Source organism: Gadus morhua, chromosome 16 (assembly GCF_902167405.1).
Source record: "Gadus morhua chromosome 16, gadMor3.0, whole genome shotgun sequence".
In the NCBI taxonomy this organism is placed as follows: Eukaryota; Metazoa; Chordata; class Actinopteri; order Gadiformes; family Gadidae; genus Gadus; species Gadus morhua.
The window spans coordinates 14666726-14688746 of NC_044063.1; the positions used below are offsets into that span (position 1 = coordinate 14666726).

The window sequence follows — 22021 nt, forward strand, 5'->3', positions numbered from 1 at the left end:
CTTGAGTCAGGACGCCTTCAATGAGTCTGTTATTTTAGCTTCATTGCATAACCCTGACCTATGCTCACATATGGCACGTTGCAATTAGGTAATGGTTCGATCATTCAATTTCTACAAACTTTTGAGAATGATATATGAACGAACAAAACTTCACATGAACGCTAGGCTATCATCTTCGTTAAAATACATGTAAATGTAAATCTATATAAATATACGTTTAAATGCCGTGTCGAGCAAAGCTTGTAGACGCTTTTCTATGTTACACCCCTCCTAAACATCAGGTTGGTATGGTCCTGGACGGCGCAAAGTTTTCTTCCGCATTGTGAGCAAGCAGTGCTTGTGTTACAGAAGACGCCAAGGTAGGCATTATCCTGAACTTATAACCCAATTATTTAGTATCGCGTTGCTGCATTTCTGTCATTCTCTAGGTTTATATGTATATTTGAAAAAAAAGCATTACATTATTTGCCACTATAATTTCTGAAGTAAACCATTTAATTGCAATTCACGTTAGCATTCCAAGGCTGTAAGAGCTGGCTCGCAATACTACCTCTATAACGTTATTCAGAGATATTACGAGGTACTGCTGTTGATCACTGGTATTTAACGACATGTGGGATATGTGTGTCGCCAGTGTCGCAACCAAATTGATCTTCGGTGGATACACTTTTACTTAGTTGTGTTTAGTCGGTGCTGAACGTTAGTTACGCTGACTCGACACAGTCGGGGCCCTACTTATGTTAAATCTCTTGGACATCATGTATCCCATTCATCAGATCGTGTTTAATAAAAACGTTTGGGAAGTCCTTATTTATATGCCAGTGTTCAACATCGGAAATAACCCAGAATGTTCAGAAAAAACGAACTGCATTGAAGATTTTGCTTTTCACATATTATTGGTCAGGTAAATGTATAAAACGTCTTCTGCATGAGTATAGTTCATTTTTATTCATAGCCATATTTGCCTCATAGGTTAAAGCCTAGGCCATAGAGCTCCGAGTGCAAAACTGTGGAACAGTATCTGTCATTTAAATTCTTTTGAAATGATAAATTATGATGATTATTAAACTGACACATTGCTTTGCAATATTCTATCAAGATAGGTTAATTAACATAATGGCCATTGTTCAACCAGTTTCCAACATATTGGTTTGACAATATAGATAGGTTTGCTACTAATATTACTTGCAAATATACTTGGCTATTAGATAATATTGACGTAATTACGATTACAGCAATTGTTATGGATGCAATGAGGTTATGTATTTAGTTAAATACACCTCCAAATAGGTATGGACGTCATAAGCGTTGATGTCTTTAAGTGAATCCATAGTGGGAAATTGTATGTGCTTAACTGTCTACACTAGGGTTAGGCTTGGCTCTCCAACCTTTCCCTCTCTATCAGAGCATGCTGCTTTCCTGTTGCTAGGTCCTGACGCTCAGGGACAATGGCCTAAGCAAGCCTTGCAAGCTTAGACGTTACCTGCACCCTGTTCTGGCAAACTCTCAGATTTCCCATTCATGGTGCTTGGTAGTACAGTTTTTTTTTTTTTTTGTCCACTGTTCTGTTCAAATATTGTCAGACAAAATGTGGTATTTAGTTAAAGGTAATGGTTAATGTGTTTTTTATCAAATTAAAAGTTGAACATTGTATTGCCTAATTCTCAACAGTCTTGAGTATGGCCAATAAAGAGTTGTCAAAGGGAAGCGTGTGATCATGACCTATGCCGCTAGCTGATAAGTAAAAGGCAACCATACAATAATCAAGCAAGTTGTTTAAGGTGTCCCTCTATCTAGATGGTAACACAACTAGCTTTTAACCCACTTGACCATTAAAGATTGTATTGGAAACCAAGAGCTTTACAAACCTGATAATCATTTACGAAACAGGGATCCTTCTAGCTCTCACCATAACGTGCTCTTCTATATCAAAGTTACGCACGTACACAAAACACGCCACGGTAGACTTTGCTGGCAGCCTGACCCTAGGGAAGTCTCTGAGGGTAGCTGGCATGACTGCGATTTTGCAACAACCAATTGATCTAGAAAAAAAAAAAAAGATTCATTCTCCTAGTAATCATTTGTGAGATTAGATGTTTTACATAATCTGGTCAGGATTTGTGTGAGGATCATAATTTTACAATGAAAAGCCATTTAATTAAGGTAGTGACAGCTAGTAGAATTTTGGCCAATCTTTATATTTTCCTGTAGTTACTTGGTAATTGGTTTTTGCTGATGCCTTTGCCGGAGGGTAGCAATTCCTACATGAAAAGAACGTTATGTCTCAACCAAAGGTAGCACAGTAGAAGACCGTTCCTCCGTGGAGTCTCATGGATACATTTATGCAGGCACCCAGTCTGAAACATGTTTGGGTTTACATCTGCTGATGTACCTGCTGTAACATTTGTTTGTTCGTGCTGCGTCGAGGTATAAGCTTGGAAAACCTGAATTTCATTGCGGGCAACGACTGCTACTGCATGTTTGTTGTGCGTTTGACTAAATAAAGAACATGAACTGACTACACATTGTAGGTGACCCATTCAGCACACGCATCCATATCTGAACACTGATGGGAGTGGTAGAGCCAAATTGCTTGCTCTTGGTATGACAGATCAGACCTTTTTTGAGGGCTGGGTGGAAAAAATGATTCATCGTATTCAGTCAAACTGAATAAGCAGTTTAGCGTGTTCTGTATAGTTCCTTAATTTTTATTCATTTTGCCACAAAGTGTGAATATTATATGTATGCGTTGACATAACGTAGAAGTATAATGGCAGGCAGCTCCGCAAAGATCGGCATATTTTTATCTGAGTGCTAACATGGATCTTCGCAAAAATGCTATTTGCAGAACTTTAAATTAAGCTTTGGTTGCAGAGGATGAATGGTATTGTCCTACAGATGGCGCTATAATGTGTTTGCCTAATGCCTATAGGATTTGGACATCAACCGTGTTCTTTTCTCCTCCGCCTCGTTCATTTAAAAAACTATTAAGGCCCTGTCACCCAAACCCAACATTAAACCCATATATTATGCATACAAAAGTCGTATCTAATATCTTCTCACAATCAATAGTCGCAAAATAAATATAGATACATAGATTGATTTTATTGCCCCCCCCCCAAAAAAAATCATTACCATAGTATGTTGTGCATCTCGATTCCTCTCCATCTTATGTTTGAATGGAAGGCATTAGTTTCCCACCAATCACTGGTCTTTGAGCAATGTGTTTCATGACATGTTGTTAAAAGGTCTGTTTGGGCTCTCTTTCTCCCCTCTGTAGAGTGCAGACATGGCGGGTGTGGAAACAGATGCCACCCATCCAGAGTCCATGGCGACCGAAGAGGAGCCCCTTATAAGCAATCTAGACCTGTTCCTCTTCACGCTCATTGCTGGAATTGTCATCTATTGGTTCATGTCCCGCAAGAAACCCGAGCCAATCCCTGAATTCAAGAAGCTCGACACTCTGTGAGTATATGAATTTTATTCCATTTTAGAAATGATGTATTTGATATGTTCGTTTGTATGTATTTTATTTTAGAATCATCTATATAAACGTAGTTATTATTTATCATGAATCCTGAAAAGGTTTGCGATAGTGCCAACCATCTTTTGCCAAATTGTGTTTGATGGCTGGCAGAATGTATTCATAACTTTCACCAGACTGCTATTGGCAAAAATAATGCAAACATGATTCCTGCAATCTCTGCAAGGATTCATCTTCACCTCGGATGTCCTCCTGGCTTTCTAGATTAGAGTTTGAGTTAATAGTAAGCATTCAACATCTGAAAACTTCCGTAGCCTTGCAATATTCACCCCCACCCGATCCTAATCTTAAACCATAAAAAAACAATGATGTCATTGGTTTAACCATTTGTTGGTATTTCAAGCCATTAGCAATTACATTAATGAGGTATTTAATCTTTACAGCTAGACAATGCAAGAATTTATGAAATGCCTGGCACGGAACCAATCACCCATCCCCCGTCGCTTAGTTGTAAAGCAAATTGCTGACAAAGGTAAACTTTTTTTTAAAGGCAAACTATTTTGCTCGCTGCACGTAGACACACGCTTGGGCTGTATTTTGGTAAGGATTACACAATCAGAAGAGGGATAACTCCAAGGCAATTCTATTGCATACATTCCTCTTGCTATCGTGTTTGCTGGTTGCATGTCTTGCTTGGTTTTCTAAATTAGCATGTGGCTGTTTAAAAAGCCATTATAAAACAATAAAGGAGACAAGTGTGTGAGAGGTCATTGCCCAAGATATTTAAAAAATGCTTGCTGTGTGACCTTTGTTTCCTCTCCTATTATCTCTTAGTCATTTGTACTTTTATTTAGGCTCCCTGTTTGCACACTAAGGAAGTCATGTTAAACTCGTGCATTGAACCAAGGCAAACAAAAAAGTCAGTTGTGTCGTGGGCATACTGCAAACCTAAATGGTCCAAGGAAATACCATGAACCTTCATGGACAACCTTGCATTGAAAGCCCTTCACCTCATCAACTTTGGCTCAACTCACTGAACAACAACAACCAAACAAAGTCAGTTTACAGTGTTAAAAAAATAGAAGGGGTCCCCCCCCCCCCCCCCCCCGTGCTCTCTCCTCATTATCTGATCAGTGGTTGCATGGAGGCTTGTTTGGGTTTTACCCTTGGCAGTACACTGATCACCGCGCTCCCCTTAAAACCACAATGCAAGAACTAGTGGCTTTTCTGTTTCGTTGCCCGCTGGCCTGAAGCCTTGTGCAGGCAGCAGCACACAAGGTTCACCGATGGCGAGCCTAGTTATCTGGCTGTCCGTCAGTCGTGGAGGCTGGGGACGGGCGGACATGGGGACGTCCGTGGGGGGGCAGGGACCGGGGAGTGCCGTATTCAACCCTGGGAAAGAGTCTGTGGAAGGCAGGAGTGCAGGGAGCTCCACGCTGGGTGTGCGATGTCCCCTCCCCTCGGTGGAAGTTACCTAACTGTTACGACGGGGGCTTGGGCTTCCGCGTCTTTCCTGTGCAGGCTTTTGTTTTTTGCTTCCAGGCCCGTTTGGAACGCTCCCCAGAGAGCATGTGGGGAGCGCTGGCCAGGCCTCCTTTGTCAGTCCTCTCCAAAGGTGGAAAGTTGAGGCACAAGACAAGCAGTCCTTTCTTTCCCCCCCAGTTACTTTGTAGGGATTTTTTTTTTTCCCCCTACAATTTTCTTTACCCCACTCCCCCCCCCCCCCCCCCCCCCCCCCCCCCCACACACACACACATTTTTTTTGCTATGTGAAGGCTTGGCTGCTGTGCCATTGGTGTAGGATACTGTCACAAATGGAATCCTTTTATGATAAATGAGGTTGCCATAGTAATGACATTCTCTCTCTGTCTTTTGCTCTTGGTGTGTGTGTGTGTGTGTGTGTGTGTGTGTGTGTGTGTGTGTGTGTGTGTGTGTGTGTGTGTGTGTGTGTGTGTGTGTGTGTGTGTGTGTGTGTGTGTGTGTGTGTGTGTGTGTGTGTGTGTGTGTCTCTCTCTCTCCCCCCCTCACTCTGGGTCTCTCTCTCCTCCTTTGGGAAGGGGGTGGGGGTCACTTCCAAAAGCCCTTCCATTCACAGCTCTTTCTCCCTCCACGGGTCCACCGGAGGAGCTGTGCTCTGATCACTCTCCTTAAGCGCGCACAATGGATCGCCTGCAAGTTCTCGTGTTCCTAACACCTTTCAGATTGGAGAGGAAAGGGGGCGGGCATGTTGAGGAAGGCATTTTTTAAGCCCCTGAGTGTTTCAGTGTGTGTTTGTGTGAGTCCGCAGCCTTGCGAGATGTTTTCCTTTTCTTTTTTCTTTACGGGGAAGTCAGTTTCCCACCATTGTGTCCGCGGCGGTTGCCAGACATTGACGGGGCTCGCAGACCGCTGTGTGTGCGTGCCTGGCCGCGCGTGTGTGTAGCGGAGGGAAGCTTTGGTCTGTGTGAGGAACAAGCACCGCGGGGCTCGAGAGAACAGGAGTTCAGATCTGCGGCGGAGGGGTTGGTTCTCAGGTGGCTGCAGGGAGACGCGTAGCAGGACGTGCTGATGCCTATCGCCCTACCGGACTGGGTTATTTCTCCTCTGCCCGTGTGTTGTCTTCCCACCTCATCTAAGTCTGAGTGTGGGGGGGGTGGTGGTGGTGGTGGTTGTTCTTGGTGGCCCTCCAGCCGGGTTGGTGGTTAAACACTACAGGCCATGGGCTGTGTCTTCTCCCTGCCCGAAGACAGGAGGGATGCTGCTGAGAGGTTAGTATGTCTGTTTGAGCCGTGACCCCCCCTCTTCTGTTTATTTAACCCTGTGAACCGACTGTTTGGTGGTGGTGGTTGTTGTTGTTGTTTTGAGTTAGACATTATTGTACAAGTTGTACAATGTTGGATGAGTTGTGCGAATGAGTTAAAGGTTAAATTGCCATTCAGAGTTAAGCATACTACTTACTTTATTTTCTATCATGGCATGTGGCCACAATTATCTTTCAGCTTTCAGGCTATTTTCTATCTTGTTACTATCAAAATACTACTGCTTCTGTGATAATGCCGTTCACGAGCTGAAAGTACTACAGGCTACAGTACATTCAAGGCGATTTTATTGGATTACACATTTTTCCAAGGTCAATCCATCAGTTTTGAACTATATTGAACCCAAATCACTCGGGAGGGTTTAAGTCGGATCCTTTTTTTTTTGTGTTGTTTATTTAGTTTGTTGGTTCAGCATGGCGAGGTTACTAGAGTATCTCTGATCTCCTGGCAAAACCGAAGAGGCCTGTTTTGTGCCCTTGGTGTTTATACAAAATACTTGCTAGCAAAAAGCACCTTTGCCACCAGACTCCAGCCTTATTTGGTTCCCCCCTTCTTTGCATTGCATAGGAAAGTGCAGCTGTCCACTCAGTCCTTTGATGGTGAAAACAGAGGCAGTGCCTTTTTATTTTGTGATATAATGGATGAGTCCAGCAACTCTTTTTATCCCGATTTGCCTCTGTCGTTTGATCTGATCACATCCATAAATGAAATCCTGGGTAAAACCTAGATGAGGAAATAAGATGGAGACCCCCAGAAGTGTATGTAGGCCACTGTGCTTCATCGCTCCTCTCAAACACCTTCAAATCAAATGAGCAGGAATTGTATCCAGTTTGTTAATGGTTGTTTTTCTATGTTTTTGCCTGACATGGGGGGCCAGTTAAGAGATAGATAGAAGTCGGATTAGTAAATTGGAAATTTAACAGTTCGCCCCAAGGGCAATCTTTTATGTTTCACAACAAAAAAGCATTTTATTCTATTTTTGAGGTGATCCGGTTTTGGAAGCTATGCAACTATACGTATTCATTTATGGTAAATAATAAAAACATGTTGGAACGTTGGAAGCGTTTAGAAATATTTGATGTGAGGGTAATCCAGGACGGCTTTGGCTAACAGTTGATTTCATGGGGGGTTGGTGTGGGGATACTCCAGATGGAAGCGCCTTTACCTTGTCACAGAGCTGTGGACTCGTGATAGGTCAACGTCACCGAGTTTGTTGCATATGCTGCCGCGCTACACGGACAAAAAACCCTGAAAGTCCATGCTGTAGTAGACACTGCAGCGTGTTTGCTCCAGTTGTCTTTCTCCCCAATCCGACTGCATGGTGGAGAATGACGAACTGTCAACACAAAGCTCTTTGTCATTCCCAACGCGCCACTTAAGATGTTATGGTGGCAGCCCCCCCCCCCCCCCCCCACACACACACACGTCCAACTCTGTTGTTTGTCTTGAAACTAAACATGTATACCGGTATTCGGGTCGAAGTTCCAATCCAAGTGTACTGCTCTCATTCCACACAGGGCCTGTGTCTTGGTGCTTTACTTAGGTTTATGATGTAGTTCTGCTGGGGAAACCATTTGACTGAGCATGTAAAGCATTTTGGCCCAGCGTAACCAGCTTGTCGTAAACAGAACAATACATGGGCCTCCCGGAGGCTCAGAGGAGCAGGAATTTAAAAATAAAAGCTGCTTTTAATACTCGCACAAATGAAGACCATTGTCTTGTCATTTTTCATTAGGGCGGATTCAAAGTGCAACATTAAAGTTTTGCATAAGTTTTACATAATTGATTGTTCTCCTCTTATCTTTCATCTAGAACCGCCACCAGCACAAGAGAAACTAGTTTTGTTGAAAAGATGAAGAAAACGGTGAGTTATCTCTGGGTACTTTGATGATGGCCGCTCCACTGATGATTCAGTTCTTAATGCAAGGCTGGTAAGGATTGGAATGGTTACTATAGCTCAAGGGATCTTCTGTTTTCAAGTTCGCTTTGAGCAATTACTTCATTTGGGAGTGAGTTCTTGTGGTTTTTCCGCAAATACTTTGGATATCATGAGGCTTGCGAGCCTAGCTAATGACCGTAGAGTCTAAGTCATGGATCGCTTTGGTCCATTCAAGTTTTGTCGTTCATATGCAACAGTAACTTCTTTTGATCAGCTATAATGGTTTACAATGGCTCTAGATGTACTTTGGAAAGAAGCAAATCCTGTGTGTTCTCCAACGTTTAAGACAATTTGTTTCTATGATTAATATTGTGCAGGAACCTTATGTCTTCAAATGGTATTCGCCATAGAAGGCACATTCTTCCAACAATGTGTTGGAGCATTTAAGGACTTTGCTCAAGCCGCAAGCCTAATTGGTCTGGCATGAGTTTGCCTGGATTTGTTTATTTGTTAAGATATTGTCTTTTGAATGGTTTCCAGGGCAAGAACATCATTGTGTTCTACGGCTCCCAGACGGGAACAGCAGAGGAGTTTGCCAACAGGCTTTCCAAAGACGCTCAGCGCTACGGCATGAAAGGAATGGCTGCCGACCCGGAGGAATATGACATGGTGATTCACAACCTCTGGAGCAGCACTCCAAACAACTCACCAAGCTGGGAGTCCATGCATAAAATAACTGGGCTACTAGTTCAAGTATTCTTGAATGCTCAGTTGGCTGCATTTCAGCCAGATAGCTGCCAGAGAGTGTTTTGTAAATGTGTCATGGGAAAAGTAATCTGAAGGGCTCAATACTGGGAAATGAATGTGGAGGGCTTCCTTTTGTAAACAATGTTTTGGTTGTAGATAGTTGTCCAGTTTTAGAATGTCACGCATTGTCACGACATAACAACACTCTACATTATTAATTATGAGATTGGCAACCATAGAAATTGATGCTGAGATTGTAGATGTATGGACGTCGCATGATGTACTTTGAATGAGACCCTTTTTGTTCAACTTCGATCTTCGGCTAGATTTCTTTGTACTTAGTTGAAGTTTTATTATGCATTTTGTTATTGGTTGTTGCCAAATAGTGTGCTTCCTTTTTACTTCAAAATATTTAAAAAAGCCAATCTAGAGGGAGGTGAAACCTGGTATTCTATGCCCTGAACTGTCCTTAACTTGCTCTAAAACACAGGCTGAGTTGTCTCGCCTCTCTGAGATTGAGAACTCCCTGGCTATATTCTGCATGGCCACCTACGGAGAAGGAGATCCCACTGATAATGCCCAGGACTTCTATGACTGGCTGCAGGAGAATGGCGAGGAAGACCTTTCCGGGGTCAACTTCACAGTGAGTTATACCTGTAATTTCTCACATTATTGTACCATTCATATAAATCACAACCACCACACAACGCCCAAATCTCGCAATCTTACCTCCAGTTTACCCAGGCTGACCCATGCTTACAAAGGCTTGACTCTGAACCAAATTCAGAGTCAAGTCAAATTGACCCCGAGCGTGTTATGGAGATGAAGAAGAATCTACATAAAATGCCAACCATATAAATGTTTGATGAAAGTTATAATTCATCGCTAGTCTATTTCTCAGCCCTATAACGTAGCCCTATAACATACTTTTTAATGGGTTTGTTATGTATGAAAACAAAATGTTGAAGAAAGTGATTTGTGTCCTCAACCCTGTGGTCGAAGAGTTCTGAGCAGCTCAAGCACATTGGCCACAGCTGTGAGTTGTGAGTGTGTCCTGCATATAAATGCAAATATCTGAATTGCAACTTGCATGCCACCTTTGCCAGTCGATGAAATCTGCATACACGAGGACGTACAGTCCTGTCAGAGCTAACAATGTGTCGCCAACGCATGAACATGTTAAGTATTCAGTGATTTGTCGAGAAGAGAACAGGCATAGTGTTTTGTTTTCGAACAGCCGGACTCAAGCATATAATGATTCCACCTGGCGTAATCAAAACACTGTATTTTCAACTTGTTTTCAATGGAGCTGACTCGGTTACTGTCAAACGCTGTACTGCCCCCTTGTGTAGACGTTAACATGGCGTGTCCAGAACTGGGTCTTCACAAACATAGGTTGGGAACGGTGAATCATCTAAAGGGGTCCTTGGAATGAGGCAAAGACTCATACCCATTTAACCTTATCCAATAAAATAAAGTTACAAACCACCAAATCTGTAATGGCCTTTAAATGTAACTATTTTACCGGATTTACGAACAAAATGCTCTGTGAATTGCTTCTCGACTGCGTCACTGACCTCCCCTTAATGTTTCTAGGTGTTTGGCTTGGGCAACAAGACATACGAACACTACAATGCCATGGGAGCCTATGTGGACAAAAGACTCGAAGAACTGGGGGCCAAACGAATCTTTGACCTCGGCATGGGAGACGACGACGCCAAGTAAGGAACTCTGCAGTGTTTTATCTTTGATGTGTAGGACAAATGTTGTTGCTTTAAAATGTCTGTGATGTTTAGTGATCTCAACAGGGCATTAAACATGAAAGAAGAGGCTAATGAATTAGACACAAGCCAGTAAGGCCACATGTGCTTTCACTAATGGCTGCTTTTTCCAAAGGTAGGAGTAGTAGGGGAGTCCCCTGCTTTTCTCTCCATTTCATCAGTGAGCCAATAGTCAAATGTGTCAGTTAACAGCACTTGGTGTGAATAACTTAGTTTTACACCGGTGGACACAACAATGATGGATGTAATTGTTCCGAGGCTTATGATTTGTCACAATGTTTTCATTCATTTTGTTGAACCGAGTATTAATCATCCTCGCCGTGCAATGAGTCAGCCCTTGTGTATTGCAACGAGATTTATTGCTCAATATATTACCCTTCAGGAACCTTTTTTCCGATTTAGGTAATTGCCTTTATCTAATAATAGGGTTGGGAGCTGAAGTTACCTTTTTATTTTCAACGATAAACATCATGTTAATTCCAAATCAAATTGTTTCTAGTTTACCCCCATAAAATTGTGGTATAAAATACTATTCCAAACAATGGAGATATTGGATTACGTTTTTCCTTTCTCACTGTTTCAAACCTTTTTATTGCGATCATTTTAAAGGCATCTACCACTAAAAGACAATAAGAACTTCGCTATTCGGACCCAGCCCCATTTAAGATGTTTATTTTGGCTAGATGTTCCCTTCCTGGCCGTACCCTGATGATATCAAACATATTTTCTCCCTGCTTTCCAGTCTGGAAGATGACTTTGTTTCATGGAGGGAGCAGTTCTGGCCGGCCGTCTGCGAGCATTTCGGCGTGGAAGCCCTGGGAGATGACTCCAGGTTCCCAATCCAACCATACATCATTAAAACCAACACCCACATTGTACTGCAAACAAGAAAGATGCTCTGCCTTGTTTGAAGAGGAAGGAAAACGTCCTAGTCAGGAGCATAATGTTTCAAACATAATGTTTCCACCCTTAATACTATATTCCACAGAACTGGAAAATGACTTTTAAATCTTCCAGGAATTGATCACAAAAATGAACAAAACCCAACCATCTCTGGCGCTTTGTTAATTTTTCTTTTTTGCTTTCCCAGCATCCGCCAGTACGAGTTGAAGGAGCATACTGACCTCAACATGAACAAGGTTTACTCTGGAGAGATCGGTCGCATCAAGAGCTTTGAGAACCAGAAACCGTAAGAAAACACCCATTTCTTTTATCTGCTTTCAGACCCAAATTAGCCGGCGGCCAAGAACAATTTCAATTGGGGGATGCATGAAGGGCTTTCTTTTCAAAGTCAAGCCTGGTTTCTCCAAATTGGCTACTTTACTTTAAATAAATACCCATAAAATATTTTGAATGCTATATATAAATATTTTGAATGCTATTTTGGCAAAGTTTCCCCCAATCACTGATTCTAAGACCAGTCTGCCAGCTCTTGTTTCGATGTAGTGGTGCAAGCATAATACGTCCTCCTCCGCAGGTACGAGTGATTATTGTGATTTTGTGTTTGATTTTACTAGTGAAACAATATTATCAAGTTGGATTTCTAACTTACTGAGTTTGCTCATTCACAGGCCTTTTGATGCCAAGAATCCCTTCCTGGCCACAGTCACGGTTAACCGCAAACTCAACAAAGCAGGCGGCCGGCATCTCATGCATCTTGAGTTGGACATTACGGGCTCAAAGATCAGGTAAGGTCCTCACCAGTTAGGGCGACATAAAGTTCACCCCCAAAATAGTAATCAGAAAACGCGTAATCTTTGAGTTCCTTTTGGGATATATATGTTGATTATGCATGTTTTTTTTTTTACCTTCATAAGGCAAGGTCATAGTATAGCATTTGTATCAAAAAAATGAACTCCCTTATTATTGTGTGAATGTAAAATTTAAAATGGATGTCTTATTTTATATTTTTAAGGAATTAGGTTATGAACCTACATGTACATTTTTGGCAAAGTTTCCCCCAATCACTGATTCTAAGACCAGTCTGCCAGCTCTTGTTTCGATGTAGTGGTGCAAGCATAATACGTCCTCCTCCGCAGGTACGAGTCCGGAGACCACGTGGCAGTCTTCCCCACCAACGACACGGCCTTGGTGATCAAGCTGGGGCAAATCCTCGGCGTGGACCTTGACTCCGTTATCTCCCTCAACAACCTTGACGGTACAGCATGGGCTGTCCGGGACACCTTGACACTGCCCTGTGAGAGTGTACCCTCGGAACACTCTCACAGTGTTCCGAGTGAGAGTGTTCCCTCGGAACACTCTCACAGGCACACACGCACACACTCCCATGCACAGGCAGCAAAGACAGGACACAAACCGACACTCGCATAGATATGGACACACAAGCAGTCAAATTGATGGTTGTCTAATTGATTGATTGATTAATACTTTAATAATCCCAGGGGGAAATTATTTTTGTCACGAACTCCAGATATACATACACAAATATTAAGAATAAAATATAATGAGAGGTAGAGAGAAAGAGAGAATAAATATATATACATGCATAAAAGATACAACCTAAGAAACACAAATATACCAGGCTGTAATAAGGGAGATAAGAGTTGTCACAGCAGTAGAGCACTTGTCTATGTCTGCGTCACGGCTCGCCCTTTGGCCTCGGGTAAGGTTGTGTCCTTGAGTGAGGTTTCAGCCTTGCTGTGTGCTTTCATATGCGTTTCACAGGGGTATGACTCTTTAGTTTACTCACAAATCAATTAGACTTTTATTGAGGTAGAAATAAGATTCTAGATCAACTTGATTCTAGATTAAAAAAAATTACCTTGACAAAGATCTGGGTAAAGGGTGCTAAGTTAAGGATCTACTCCAGCGGCTCAGAAAGGCAGTATTTACTGGTTGACTGGTATTCCTCATGGTGATCATTGTGTGGGCCTATTGTTCTGGTTATTAATTTAGTTTATTATATTACTTATGAAATCCCGCTTTCATGATAAAAATAAAATAAAATAAATGGAGGCTGCCTTGCCTGAAAAAAATAAATAAAAAATCACTAATAAATAATCAATTATAACTTTGTTTTTCAGAGGAGTCCAACAAGAAGCATCCGTTCCCCTGCCCTACCAGCTACCGCACAGCTCTGACCCACTACCTGGACATCACACACCCGCCCCGCACCAACGTGCTGTACGAGCTGGCCCAGTACGCCTCTGACCCAAAAGACCAGGAGAACATGCGCAAGATGGCCTCCTCCTCTCCGGAGGGCAAGGTCTGTGTGACTCTAGAGAGGGATCTTATGTACAATGTTTTGACCTCGATTTATGTTATCCCAGTAGAAGGAAGGCATTTACTGAACCTTTACTTGCCACTTACATACATGACCCAATCAAGATTCCAAATGCTTATGACGTCCAGATCCTCCAGAGTGGTGGGTGTGTATGCTCATCATATGACTCTCAGATGAGAGGGTCTGAGTTGCAGTGCTCAAGGTAACATTGGTGCGGTGGTTCCTCAGGCACTGTACCAGAGCTGGGTGCTGGACGCCTGCAGGAACATCCTGGCCATTCTGGAGGACCTGCCCTCCTTACGGCCTCCCATTGACCACCTGTGTGAGCTGCTCCCACGCCTCCAGGCGCGCTATTACTCCATCGCCTCCTCTTCTAAGGTAAATGAGGTCTACGCAGGAAGTCTGCCCCCACCTAACCCTAACCCTCATACCAGTTTGGATGTACACGTTTGTGTACATCCCGCACTGACACACTACATTGTTTCACAAGCACCTTGTGGATGATGATAATTAGCGCAAATGTTTTTTTCATGGCCATAATAATACAGAACATTATTTTTGAACAAAATGGAAATTGAGGAGGCAAAAATAACAAAGACAAACGACAACCATGATCATGAAATTAATGACTAATCGGTGACTAAATCGCTGGACTTAAATCTGCAGCAAAGTATTTGGACTTTTAACGTTTGTACGAACGGCCCACCTCCACAGATCCATCCCAACAGCATCCACATCTGTGCCGTGGTGGTGGAGTACGAGACCAAGACGGGCCGCGTCCACAATGGAGTGGCCACCACCTGGCTCAAGAACAAGACGGTGGTGGACAACGGCCACAAGTCCACCGTGCCCATGTTCATCCGCAAGTCCCAGTTCCGCCTGCCCTTCAAGGCCACGAACCCGGTCATCATGGTGGGCCCCGGCACTGGCATCGCCCCCTTCGTGGGCTTCATCCAGGAGAGAGGCTGGCTCAAAGAGCAAGGTATGGTTTTTAAGCTCATGTTCAGCATTCCTACTATGTTATAGCACGAGTGGGGGGGGTGACGGCACAGAGAAAATTAATGCTAGTCGTGCTTTAGCGTAATCATCTTTAAATTGACCTTACTCACAATAAGGTACGTAACAGAAAATATTGCTGCCAAATTACTTGCACGGCAACATGTTATTTACAACGTGGCGCAAAGGCTTTTTGGAACCTAGTCTTTATAACGGCGCTTTGTACTGAGGCTTGGCTCCCCCAGGCTGAGATCATGAGTGAGGCCGTTAACAGCGCTCCTTTCATGGGTACGGATTTCACAAAAGTCGGTGTGTTCTGCAAATAGTTTCGCTCTAATTTTGAAGTTCTGGCCTATGCAGCCTATATATAATCGATGTGAAACTGTATGCTACCTTTGCATCCTGGTTATTTATGTATCATGTTTTTATTGTATTTTTTGCTCAATGTATTAATCCCAATGATGCTTGTTAGCAACTTGTTTCCTTCCCGTGTGCAAGAATCCTTAAATAAATAACAAATTAAAAGTATATGCTGCTGGTGATTAACAGTTGAATGGGCTGGAGTTGTCAAACGGAAAGACGTTGAAATGTCACCATAGCTTATCGCTTTGTGTTTAAAAACTAGCACTTTGTGACGTTCTGTTCCTCTCTGTTAAGGGAAGGAAGTTGGCGAGACGGTGATGTTCTTTGGCTGCAGACATGAGAATGAGGACTTTATCTACCAGGAAGAGCTGGAAGAGGCGAAGAAGAAGGAGGCTCTTACTGGTCTCCATGTAGCCTTCTCAAGAGACCAGGAGGAGAAGGTAGGGCTTTGTCTGTCGCCACACGTTTTCACTATTCACTATTTAGAACTTTATTTGACCCTCACCTATTGTTGTCTAAGCCTTGTGAAGTGTAAGAGTCCCTCTGAACTGCTCCCTGACAACAGTATCTAAAATATCAATATTTTGGCCTGTACATATTTATATTTGAATGTTTAAATATAGTTGATTTAACTTGTTTTTCATTTTCTGTTTATTTATATAAATATATATATATTAGTGCTGTCAAGCGTTTAAAATATTTAAACGCGACTACCGTAATCGCATTAATGTCATAGTTAACTCATGATTAATCTAAAAAAAAAAAATTCTATGCTAAATATCCCTTGATTTCTTTGTCCCATAAATTTTCTTCATTTTAATGCTCTTATCAACATGGAGAAGTGCATCGGCTTGCCTTGTGCAAATGTTTTTTTTATTGATAACAACATTGGCATACACTGATCAAAACAGGACGATAAAAAAAAAAAGCCTATAGTGCAATTAAACGATGAACATACAAACATACTGCCTTGAACATAGCAGTCAGGCTACTGCTTCTTTGTTTTGAGGCAAATATATATATATTTTTTTTTTAAATAAATAAATTAATTGCGTTAATCGCGCGATAAAAAGATTAACGCCATTAAAATTGGTTTGCATTAACGCCGTTAATCACGCGTTTAACTGACAGCACTAATATATATATATCAGTGGCGGCTGGTGTTTTTTAAAGTGAGGGAGGAAGGACTGCGCGCTTGGTTGCAATTGGCCTGTTTGCACTGTTGGTGTATGGTGGCATAAGAATGTGAGACTCAAGTTGTTTTGGTGAACTACAAAATAGTAGGGAGGGATAGTTATGTGAATAAAATTGATACAAAGCCGTCAGTGGCATCACTGTAATTTGAAAGCTGGTGGGCAGCATGTCTTTGAAATGGACTACAAGGGCAGAAGGAAAGGATGCAAAGCCCATTAGTCAAATCAGGCCTACTCTTGATTTGTACAAGTAAATAAAAAAACCTGGGCCTATTTTTGCCCTCAATGACTGAAGTTATTGGTAGTAATTTACCTATGTTTATTTTCAGTTACAATTGTTTTAAGAAAAGACGAGACCAAAAGTGATGCCATTTAAAATGCATCATGTTCTGAATCATTCACCCATTCCACACCCTTTCCACAATATCAAACAGAACGGTCAGAGTAACAAACTAGTAAAAGAACAAGAACATTATTTCAAACAACCTGATCTATAGGAATGGTGCATAGCAAGGAATGTCGCATAGCAGCACCAACGTGAACTTGACCCTTGTCGTGGCGTTTGGTTGCCCTATAAAGATTTTTGACATCAGTGAAACCATGAACAGCCCACGTTGGAGATTTGCCATTATTCATTAGCAAATGGGGCCAGCAATACAGTTGATTGCTAGTAATGCTACCAGTAAGCCATGAGTACCTAGCAAACCATGTAGCACCCACAATACTGACGTTGCCATTACTTTTGGTGATCTCGATTTTTATCTTTGGTCGCTAATTTAACACTGTAACTCAATGAATGGAATGCTTTGTAATTAAACATAAACAATGTCCTCTGTTTCCATTGTTTCCATTGTACACTTTATTCGCAAATGTTAGATTCTCGTTATCCTTCAGATGATTTCTCCTGCTTTGCGTCTCTTGACTGAACGGCACTGCAGGCAGAGTGGGTTTGTTATCGACAGCGTTGCCAGATTGGGCAGATTTACCGCCCATGATCATTTCTCCAGCCTAACGTGGTTAAAAGTAGCCCAATTGGGTGGGATATCTGCCGAATCTGGCAACACTGCTCACCAGCCAGGGATCCTGCTTATTGGTTTATAGTGCAGCCCGAATAGATTTTTGCGCGAATCAGACCCCTCAAGGTCACACCCACTCAGAGGAGGACTTTCCTGCTCTCTCCCATTGTAACCACTAAGAAAGAGATTTTTTTATATCTTTCTTTCTTTCTTTCTTTCTTTCTTTCTTTCTTTCTTTCTTTCTTTCTTTCTTTCTTTCTTTCTTTCTTAGTGGAGGCTTCTCCATTGAGGAGAGGGAGGAAGATCCTCCTTAACATTTTTGAGAATAAAAAATGTAGATTGCCCAGACTACTGTAATGAATTAATGCCCTTAAATATGAGTACTTTAATGCCTTTGAATATGTAATGTTCGTTTCCGTGGGTAAAGGGACATTGGCACCCACTATTGACATTTACTTCAGGGAGGACGTTCCTCCCTCAGCCTCCATTGACTCCCATTAATTTCCCCGAAAGTACTGGCGGCCGGTGATAACATGGGTTTCAATGGGAGAGGGGCGGAAAGTCCTCCTGAGTGGGTGTGACCTTGAGGGGTCTGATTCGCGCAAAAATCTATTCACGCTGCGCTATGTACCAATAAGCAGGATCCCTGGCTGGTGAGCTGTGTTGCCAGATTGGGCAAATTTCTCACCCAATTGGGCTACTTTTAACCACGTTAGGATGGAAAAATTATCATTGGGCGGGAAATCTGCCCAATCTGGCAACGCTGTCAATAACAAACCCTCTCTGCGTTGCCGCTAGAGACGCAAAGCAAGTTTTGTTCATGCAAAGCAAGCATTGTTCATGTTTTATTACACAAAGCATTCCATTCATTGAGTTACAGTGCTAAGTTAGCGACCAAAGAAAAAGGTAGACCACTTCCCAAAATCGAGATCACCAAAAGTAATGGCAACGTCAGTGTTGTGAGTGCTACATGGTTTGTTAGGTACTCATCATGCCTTACTAGTAGCATTACTAGCAATCGACTGTATTGCTGGCCCTCCCTGTTTGCTAATGAATTATGGCAATCTCCGACGTGGGCTCTTCACTGATGTGAAAAATCTTGATAGTGACCCAAACGCCACGACAAATGTCAAGATCACGTCGGTGCTGCTATCCGACTTTCCTTGCTAAGCACCATGCCTATAGTTTAGGTTGTTTGAAATAATGTTCTTGTTCTTTTACTAGTTTGTTAACTCTGACCGTTCTGTTTGATATTTTGGAAAGGGTTAATGATTCAGAGCATGATGCATTTTAAATGGCATCACTTTTGGACTTGCGTCTTTTCCTTAAACAATTGTAACTGAAAATAAACATAGCTAAATATCAACCAATAACTTCAGTCATTGAGGGCAAAAATAGGCCCAGTCTTTTTTTATTTACTTTTACAAATCAAGAGTAGGCCGGATTTGACTAATGGGCTTTGCATCCTTTCCTTCTGCCCTTGTAGTCCATTTCAAAGACATGCTGCCCACAAGCTTTCAAATTACGGTGATGCCACTGGTGGCTTTGTTTCTATTTTATTCACATAACTATCCCTCCCTACTATTTGGTAGTTCACCAAAACACCCTGAAACTATTTGAGTCTCACATTCTTATGCCACCATGCACCAACCGTGCAAGCAGGCCAATGGCCACCAAGCGTGCAGTCCTTCCTCCCTCACTTTAAAAACCACCAGCCGCCACTGCTGTGTGTGTGTGTGTGTGTGTGTGTGTGTGTGTGTGTGTGTGTGTGTGTGTGTGTGTGTGTGTGTGTGTGTGTGTGTGTGTGTGTGTGTGTGTGTGTGTGTGTGTGTGTGTGTGTGTGTGTGTGTGTGTGTGTGTCATCTTTTTTTCCGTGTTGCTTGTTTGGATGCTGTACATTTTAACGTGGTCTCCTCCTATTCTCCATCCTTAGGTGTACGTGCAGCATCTTCTGAGGAACCACAAGGAGGACATCTGGAGGCTGGTCCACTCACAAAACGCTCACATCTACATCTGCGGGTAAACAGAAAGTGATCCTAATTGGTTCATGGAGTCAAAAGCTGCGTCTCATTCTATGCTCAAGACTTCAGTCAGCTAACCTGCTTTTATGTTGTATTGTGTCACCTGCACTGCACATGTGAAATCTCATTTGTAGTTAATCATTCATGTAGCTTTTATATTTGGCCTTTTAATTATAGTAAATTAATTAAACAACAGCAACACTGATGCAAATATTTCCGTAACCCTTTCGCAGAGATGCAAAGAACATGGCCAAGGACGTGCAGACGGCCTTCTACGAGATAGCGGAGGAGCTGGGAGGCCTGACTCGGACGCAGGCCACAGACTACATCAAGAAGCTGATGACCAAGGGACGCTACTCGCAGGACGTATGGAGTTAAATAATCGGGACAACTTGCCACCTCGCCCTCTTCTGGGGGTTTTATTTGTATTTTAATTTCTTACGTCATAGGTTTTTTTTGGAGTTATTTTCTGCCTCCATAATCTTAATTCAACTAAAGTGAAACTATACCCCCTCTCCCTTTTTTGTCTTGGAGAGCTCTGTGAGGTTGGCCTAGAATCAGGTTTATGTTCAAGGCCCCTTCCCAGCTTGGCATGGTCAGAATATGTTAATTATTTTTTCAATAAGACCTTTCAGAAACATGCCAGGGACCAGTTTAGGTTGTGTTCTGAGCATCCTAGGTCTTGACTGTGTACTACTTGGGGCTGTGATCGATGACTGATTGGTAAACCAAACTAAAGCTGTACCGCAATTCCCCTGGCTGCACATTCTGCAGCGCCACTGTGACCCCATCGCTTTTATTGTTAAATACATTTTTAACTTGGGAGAATACCCGAAGTATAATGGTAATACTTCATACTTATATAAATAAATAAAAGGAAATGTACGCAAAACATTTTTTTGCAAAACTACATTTTATGCAAATTATACTGTCATATTTTTACCCCCATGGAATTTGTAAACCCATGTGGTTTGATATAGCAACGGTTTGAAAAGTTCTTCTTGAATACATTGAAATGCATAATATCTCTGACTATCTGGCCTCATGTAATGGATCTGGAACTTGCCTTGGATTAGTTACCTGTGTGTTGTGCATTTCATACATTGTTGCTCTCCATTTTAATCAATATATTATTAAAATGGTAAAGAATTTTGTTATGCAATTTAACTCAACTCCACTGACCCCTGTGGGAAGATTGTGCAATTAATTACGAATATATATAGCCTTTGAAAACACTATAAATAATGAATTGGTACAATGTGAAGTTTTAGTACACGGTACAGTGGAAATGGCTGTCCATGGACAGCTTAGTTGATCGTACATTATGCATTCAAAGTTGCATTAGAAAATGCATCAAATATAATAGAGAAACAGAATATCCAGACTATTTTTGACGAGTGTCTAGCCGAGAAGCTTGTTGACATACTTGTGGATCACTGCATGTTTTATCAGTGTATGGAAACAGTGTTGTCACGGCCATGTCCACAGCCTCTGATGTGGTGCCCATTCACCCCCGCTTTGCTCTTCTGATTGATGTTATTACTATTCAATCATTTTGGGGAGTTTGGAAAGGTTTAAACTGGGTTAATTGAAAAAAAATTAGCCTGTGCCTTATTTTTTTCTAACACTGCCTTTTGTTTTGCTTAAGCATTAGTACTGGAATGAATCAGTTCAGTTTAGAAAGTAAAATGCACGAAACACCTCATGTCACCATTTTTGTCCTTCCTTTTGAAAATATTTGAAGTATATTTCATATGCAGGAATGCCTTTTTTAAATTAATAAAATTTTGAATAATTTCTCTTTGATTTATTTTTCTCCATTGAATTGTACAAATACAGTATGCACAGGGCAAAGACGCCAAACCATACCTCATTATCTATCTTTTGAGACCTAACCAAACACAAAATCTCAGGAGAACAATGTTACATAGGCTACAATATTTATCTTTGAATATCATTGTGTATGCCTATTTCCACTTCAAACATGATAAAGCAATGCAACCAACAACAATTATTAACAACAACAATTAATTATTTTAGGATCATAAACTCTTGATGGTCAACCTGATGTTAAGAAGGAAGTGCTGACATGTTTGTAGATTAATAAGTTTTAATTCATTCAATTTATTTTATTCGTCCCGACCCTCAGGGATCATTGTTTAGTAATATCTTCCGATGCATCGTCGAGCTGAAGCAGACATGAGGGATCACGTAGTCCAGTTGATGAACCAGTATGTTAATTAAAAAGATGTTGTCCAAACGCCACCTTTCAGGGTTCTTTTTAAACCATCTTTAAAGAGTAGGCCTCAGCACAAAATAATGGACACGTTTCATATTTAAAAAGAGTGTAATCGATTTTATTTTCGAATGCTTTTGCTAAAGCCTTTTTGTCCATAGGGTCTAGAACCATGCACAAAAGTGTAAGGCATATAAGCCTACACTGAATGAGTGCAAATCATTTCTGAAAAGGTCAGACATAACTAGATAGTCAGGTTATAT

At 41.8% G+C, this 22021-nt stretch overlaps 1 protein-coding gene across 2 annotated transcripts; it reads left to right on the forward strand.

Moving 5' to 3' along the window:
- Nucleotides 1-94: 94 nt before the first annotated feature.
- On the forward strand, nt 95-21319 carry LOC115560955 (NADPH--cytochrome P450 reductase). Of its 2 annotated transcripts, XM_030380646.1 has the most exons (16): nt 95-359; nt 3281-3465; nt 8095-8146; nt 8702-8830; nt 9399-9551; nt 10505-10629; nt 11432-11521; nt 11780-11878; nt 12261-12377; nt 12729-12847; nt 13734-13915; nt 14162-14311; nt 14648-14915; nt 15587-15732; nt 19435-19520; nt 19756-21319. In XM_030380646.1, exons 2-16 carry the CDS (start codon nt 3290-3292, stop codon nt 19898-19900), a joined length of 2037 nt encoding a protein of 678 aa, XP_030236506.1. In that variant the 5' UTR covers nt 95-359; nt 3281-3289; the 3' UTR covers nt 19901-21319. The 2 variants fall into 2 exon arrangements, with proteins under 2 accessions (XP_030236506.1, XP_030236507.1); XM_030380647.1 differs by lacking the exons at nt 95-359; nt 3281-3465 and adding an exon at nt 5561-6231.
- Nucleotides 21320-22021: the final 702 nt, after the last annotated feature.

What these genes read in the sequence shown, in the direction of transcription:
- LOC115560955 (XM_030380646.1), top strand. Translation starts at nt 3,290, where the DNA reads ATGGCGGGTGTGGAAACAGATGCCACCCATCCAGAGTCCATGGCGACC. An exon ending in GCCCTGGGAGATGACTCCAG is followed by an intron (nt 11,522 to 11,779) that starts GTTCCCAATCCA and finishes TTGCTTTCCCAG; the next exon opens with CATCCGCCAGTACGAGTTGA. An exon ending in ATTACGGGCTCAAAGATCAG is followed by an intron (nt 12,378 to 12,728) that starts GTAAGGTCCTCA and finishes CCTCCTCCGCAG; the next exon opens with GTACGAGTCCGGAGACCACG.